This window comes from Apium graveolens, chromosome 5 (assembly GCF_009905375.1).
Source record: "Apium graveolens cultivar Ventura chromosome 5, ASM990537v1, whole genome shotgun sequence".
In the NCBI taxonomy this organism is placed as follows: Eukaryota; Viridiplantae; Streptophyta; class Magnoliopsida; order Apiales; family Apiaceae; genus Apium; species Apium graveolens.
The window spans coordinates 202242624-202249028 of NC_133651.1; the positions used below are offsets into that span (position 1 = coordinate 202242624).

General features: G+C 34.1%; 1 protein-coding gene across 1 annotated transcript; it reads left to right on the forward strand.

Moving 5' to 3' along the window:
* Nucleotides 1-612: 612 nt before the first annotated feature.
* Nucleotides 613-5565, forward strand: LOC141724706 (uncharacterized). Its single transcript, XM_074526940.1, has 8 exons — nucleotides 613-845; nucleotides 1738-1797; nucleotides 1924-2085; nucleotides 3035-3217; nucleotides 3563-3693; nucleotides 3776-3944; nucleotides 4162-4291; nucleotides 5005-5565. Exons 1-8 carry the CDS (start codon nucleotides 639-641, stop codon nucleotides 5280-5282), a joined length of 1320 nt encoding a protein of 439 aa, XP_074383041.1. The 5' UTR covers nucleotides 613-638; the 3' UTR covers nucleotides 5283-5565.
* The last annotated feature ends 840 nt before the right edge of the window (nucleotides 5566-6405 follow it).

Sequence of the window (6405 nt, forward strand, 5' to 3'; positions counted from 1 at the left end):
AATGTAAAAAACCATAATTGATACCCAAATTTGTTAAACCAAAATACCCCTAATTCCTCGAGATATCATCAAAAATTCAAAAACATCCTCGTCAAAAACTGACACACTCGGTCCAAACTAAAGGCAACAACGAACTCACTTGGAGGGTGTTTTCATTCAAGATTTTAAAGGATTTTTTTGGATTCTTGAAATTAAAAGGTATTCAGTTTGGATTTTATAAAATCTTTTAAAATCTGATGGTATTTAATAGAGATTTGAAAAAGTCTTTTATTCAATTTTGATTTTAAAAGTCTATTGAAATCTAGCAGTATTAAATTTAAATTTTTAAAAATCAATCAAAATCTGATGGTATTAAAAATTCTGTGAATTTATTTTTATTTGAAAAAGTGGCGGATTTTGATTGATTTGCTAGATCATTTTAATATTTTGAAATCTATTTAAAATACACGAGATTTTGAATGATTTTTGGAAAATTTCACAAAATCAGCGAGATGCCGGATTTTTTTATCAAATTCGTCAAAATCCATAGATAACTAAAATCAACGAAAATCTTTTAAAATCATGAATACCCAATTTTAAAAAAAATGAATAAGCCCTTTAGTTTCTATTTGGTAAAGACAGATCTCAGTTGATAAAAGATGAATGTAGAAGAACACAGAGGAAGGATAAAAGAATGGTTAATAAAAGAAGTGGGTAAAGATTGGGTAGATGATGAGAAAATGAGGCCCAAATTCAAGGGGTTTAGTGGTCAAAGATCCGATTGGGAGTCCAATTTCATCTTCTGGAGAGACTTGATCATCAAGCTCTCTCGTCATCTTGGTATCTTCTTCATCGACCCTTCTCAGGTATAATAACGCTACTTAGTCCTCTAGTTGTCCAGGGTTCGAGTCTCGATGGAGGCAAATGTGTTCGTGCATATTTAAATTTTTCGTAATTTAATTGCTTTAATTTTTATTATTCTGTCGATTGTGAATGTGTTTTTTGAAATTAATGCTTGGATAAAATGGACAAGAAGGGGCTGCTGTTTTGTTTTGTTCCTGTTAAGAATTTATTGTATTACTGTATTGATTTCTTTTGGTTTTGGTTTTATGCTCGATGTTTACGGAAATTCTTTACTTTTTCGTCATTTTTAGAATTTGCATTTTCTTTACATTTCATCTCAGTACTGTGGTTACACAAGCACACAAGGTTAGTGCTACTACAAAATCCATAAATGATATCGTTTTTTTTCAGAATGATATTATTAGAATTATACCATGCTGCTTGCTCTAGTTTAGTAATGTCAGTCAGTGGCGGAGCCAGCACCAAGAGCGAGGAGGGCCAAATTTTGTTCTTAAACAAAATTCAACAATTTTTAAATTTAAAAAAAAAATGATTTCAAGCTTTAAAACATGCAACAAACAAAAGCTAAACACATAACTGGATTAGTATTGTAACCCACAGTCAGTCACAATGCTTTGGGCCATTTTTTCGACAATCAAACCTCATGGACTTTTGACCATTTGGTAATAATCATGAATGGATATGAGTTTAGAACTTAGAATAACATAGACTTGGGCTGTAAGTAGATAAAAGGTAATGAAATTGGCCCAATTTCAGGGAGGGCCCAGACCTACCCTGGCCTGGTATTGTCTTCGCCCCTGATGTCAGTCCTCAATTGATATATGAGCACAATTCGCACTTGATTGTACTGATGTCTATATGCCTTTATCTTAACAAGTTCTTTACTGTATGAAGGTTAAGACTGTGTGGTTCAGTCGAGGAGGCCTTAGTCCTCTATGTCTAGACCATGTACTGGTGAGCTTCACTTTTCTTGGATGCTTACTACACATTATGTTGATTGTAATAAGAAATACATAAATAACATATAGTCATCGTAGTTACTCAAGGTATTAAGTCTGAAATTTAATTTTTCAATTTCAGCTTGAAATGCATAATTCTGGCGAGCTTCTTAGGAGTTCTGATCTTATTGATCCAGCTAGTGGACGGTTGTCCCAGATTTTTAGAAGAGTAGTGCGCCTATCAGGCTTGTCTAGATCATCAGATTTGGAAGAAAATGATCTTATTATTTTAACGTTATTGAAGGTAATTTCTGTCCTCTCTGTTATGAGTTGCAGACATCACTTGTTCTACCTAGAATGCTTATCCATGGGAAGCAAATAACTGATGTGAAAACTGAAAAGCACAATCGAATTCGCTGTCTTATTAACATGCTTCCGCAGTTGCTTTTTCTCTAATCTATTTAAACAATGGGATTCTTACCTCATTTATCTTCAATCGTTTGGGCACATAACATCATACAAGAGAGAGGAGTATTTGTAATGGCATAACAACATGTACAGTTGCTGTTAGTAATGTTTGATCATGTGATGGACCTCTCAGTCTCACTATTATTAACTTAAGAACAGTGTTATTTGTTAAATCGTCTTTGCCGCTTCCAGATGTCAACTAATCCACATAGGACTGCATCAAACTTCGTCACCATATGATTGAATTATATGTTACTTGTTAGACCAAGTCCAATGCCATTGCTATAATATGACACTAAAATATGATTTTTGGTGCTAGAATAGAACATGCACTCCAATGCTAGTTGCATTTTGCAACCAAATAATTCCATATTTAACCAACTTTTTGTCCAGCTCACCCAAATTGCATTTAAAGTAGACCAACTTGCATTTCATTTATGGTTTATTGATGATGTCCCTAGATGCCTGTATGCATCCTTGCATGCAAATTTGGCACCAAGTCTGCATTTATGCATGTTTGCATCCAAATATGCAACTCCTTTGGAGTTAATTTTTTTTTTCATTATCATTTGTTGCCATATTATAGCAATGGCACCTAGTCTTGCATTGCATTGGACTTGCTCCTGAGTAGGATACTATTATGAGATCATGTAATTCCCAGGCTAGTATGAAGGATCCCACTGTCTTAGTCTATGTATTGCACAACTTCTGTTTTAGTTTTTTTTTTTATATATTTTACATCTTTATAATGCCATGTTTTATATTATTTGTCTCATCATGTTCAGGAAAAAGCTGCTGAAGTTGTTAAAGTATTATCTGACAACCATTGGACTTATTCTTGCATCATTACAATTAGAAAATTACAAGAGATTTGTGGAGGATCACGTGAAGCATATGCAGTCTTGAGTCATCTGTCTGGGTGTGGAAAAGCAAAATATCTTACAATTAACAGGCAGGATGTCGTAGAGGTACCGGTAATCGTATTGTAACTTCTGAATTTTCAAACAAATCTCTGGTGACCAACCTAAGAAATCATTATTGCCGAGACACAGCATTTACAATATTATGCATATAAATGCCACATTATCTTTTGAAACTTTAAAGGGAAAATATCTTTGTGTTATGTCCGTCATGTAATAGTTGATGGAATAGCCTGGTTAGTGTTATTAATGATTCTGCATATAGATTCATTGCATTTAGATAAGTCGCATACAAGCCCAAAGTTTCGTAAATTCGTTCATTAGATATTGTATATGTTCTACTCTCACTGACATTACTTTCCTGATATCTATACTGGTAGTTTTCTCTTATAGGGTGTGAAAATATCTCTTTCAACAACTGCAGTTCCAAGTCCTTCAACACTAGATTATGATACTCTGCACTTAATTTGGACAGAAGCAAAGCTTCAGCAACAGCTAGTTGTGATTGACCAACGTTGTCAAATGTAAAACTTGTTGCTCTGCAATTTGCTGTAATGTGTATATATTTTAGATACCCGCACATAATTTCAAGTTATTCCTATGCAGTTTGAGAGAGAAAGCATTGACGTCACTGAAATCTGGGAATAAGGTTATTGCTCTGAGGCATACAAAAGAACTAAAAATGGCTTCACAAAGTAGAGAAAAATGTACGATGCTGTTGAATCGAGTCGAGGAAGTCATCAGAGCTCTTGCAGATGCCGAGTCATCAAAACAGGTTTGTTACTTAACAAAAATTCAAAGATGCGGTTATATCATATAATGGTTATAATTTGTTTTAGCTGTGTGGCCACATGTTTTTTAGTGTTTGTGATTAGCATACACTCCCAAAAAATTCACTTCCTTGTCAAGTAAATGCTTTAGGCTTTAAAGCTATGCTTATAAATTATAAAACATCTGTTAATTTATCTTGCTCTGACTTTCTATAATGGCAGGTGACTGAAGCTATTAAAATTGGCACAAGGGCGATAAAGGAGAATAGTACAAGTGTGGATGAAGTTCAACGCTGTTTGGAGGAACTTGATGAGAGCATTGCTACGCAGAAGGAGGTCGACGATGTTTTAGGTATAGCTCTTATTCAATTACATATCATACATGTATATGCACATGCACACGCGGCAGAGGCCTTGCCCTGATTTAGATACATTCACTAATGACTGTAGTGAATTTGGAAAAGTATTCTCGCCTGTCGCTTCCCTGTTTTATTAGATGCATACTCATATTTGGTTGAGTTTTTCATCTGCAAGTTCAAAGAGCCAATCCACTTTAACCTGCAATTTGATGTCCTCTTAATCGCCTGGTGTAAGATTCGGTATGTATATCAGTATATGGATTAAAGAACTTATTCAATTCTAAGGGTTTTTGGTAAATTAAAATTTGTATTTTTGGAAACTTATAATATCTGAATAATTGTACTAATAAATAGATTGCAAGATTCGCATAAACGTGGCTCCCCATTTGGAACTAGTGTGTGGAATTAATGTCTCGGGCAAAGTTTGTCCCACACCTAGAAAGATAGAAACATTGCTAGATAACTTCTTCTCATCTCTGTTACCCTAAATCTCCATTTTTCCTTGAGTACCTGTGTCGGACACTCAACTCTTGGACATGGGTATGGACACTCCGACACTTATTTTACGCCAAAAACATGCAAAAGTTTCAAAATATTACCGAGTCAGACACTTGGACACATATTAATGTGGCGACTTTTAGCCGAGTCCGGGTAACTTAGCTTTTCATTATGTTTATTCTCCAATTGAATCTGTGTCTACATTCAGGATCAGTTGGATCTACCACCTATGTAGAGATCGAAGATGAGGATATCGAAGACGAGTTCAAAAAGCTAGAGCTGGAAGTTGGAGGTGCACCTTCTCCGGTTCCAACTCTTAATATGGGTTCAGCAAAAGAAACAATCTCTTCTGATACAGCCGAGTTACTGAGCCAACCTATTGCAAATCTTACGATAACAAATGACATAGACAAGAAAACGGTAGTGCAGGATTCTACACAAGCAGCGAGAAGCAACCGCAATCCTGAAAAGCAACCGCAATTCTGAAGCTGCGTAAGATATCCCCTGATGCCGCGTAATATGTCAACACTAGTAATTCTCCTGTACTACTGTATGCTAGGCCGTAAATGATTGTTTTTAGCGCTTGCAAAGTAGTTGAGTTTTCAGGTTTTTCTGGCTGTATAAGAATTATAGTCCCAGTGTATACAACAATTGAGTAGCCATTAACTTAATTTTACTTCGTGTCTGCAATTGAATTGAATAGCTGGGTTGTATTCGCTGTATTTTAAAATCTAACAAAGTTCTATATATCTGTAATATCTGTTAATCATCGTAGGCTTTAAATATAAAAAATATAGTGTAAGGCAAGAAGTTCAATATGGAATGACCAAAGCCGGCATGGTCTCTTATAATTTTATATGTCTTCTCCACACTACTAGCAAATCACACCTCCTAAAGTCATGTTTGATTGGCTAGGTTAAACTATTATAGTAACGTGTTGGACATTTTAATTATGTGACACTGGTTGTAATTGTAAATATAAGAGCATGTCCATGTACAATGTCCTAAATCAATATTTAGGATATCTGTACTATACAATATATACCATCTATCTATACTATATTATAATAGACGAAATATTAAAAGTTTGGTAGTCGGTCGGTCGGTACTTGCTAAAATTACTTAATTACCCTTACTTAATTAATCAAATTCTAATTATTGGGTCGAACAATTCTAATTCTAATTGATATTGTAGACAACTTCCTCTATTACTTTACCAATTTCAATTCTATTTTATATCAAACTCTATATCATTATAATTTATATTAAATTCAACTTTTTCTACCAATTCATATTTTAATTCATATCGACTTCTATATTATTCTAATTTGTTACTTGAGGCTAAATTAAATTTAAGCAAACTAAATATAATTATTACGATTTAGTTGATATATCATGTTAGATATATTTGTGATGTCATGTCTAATAATGATTTGTGTTTAGTTTTCAGATCTTGACTAACAGGACAAGTCAGGACTTAACTGGAAATCAGTACTTATACTGAAGTCAGAACTTGAGATATCAGAACTTAAGTTATCAGAATTTAAGATATCAAAAGATATTCATCAGAGATAATATGAAGACTGAAGAAGACTTTCAGATAAGGAAG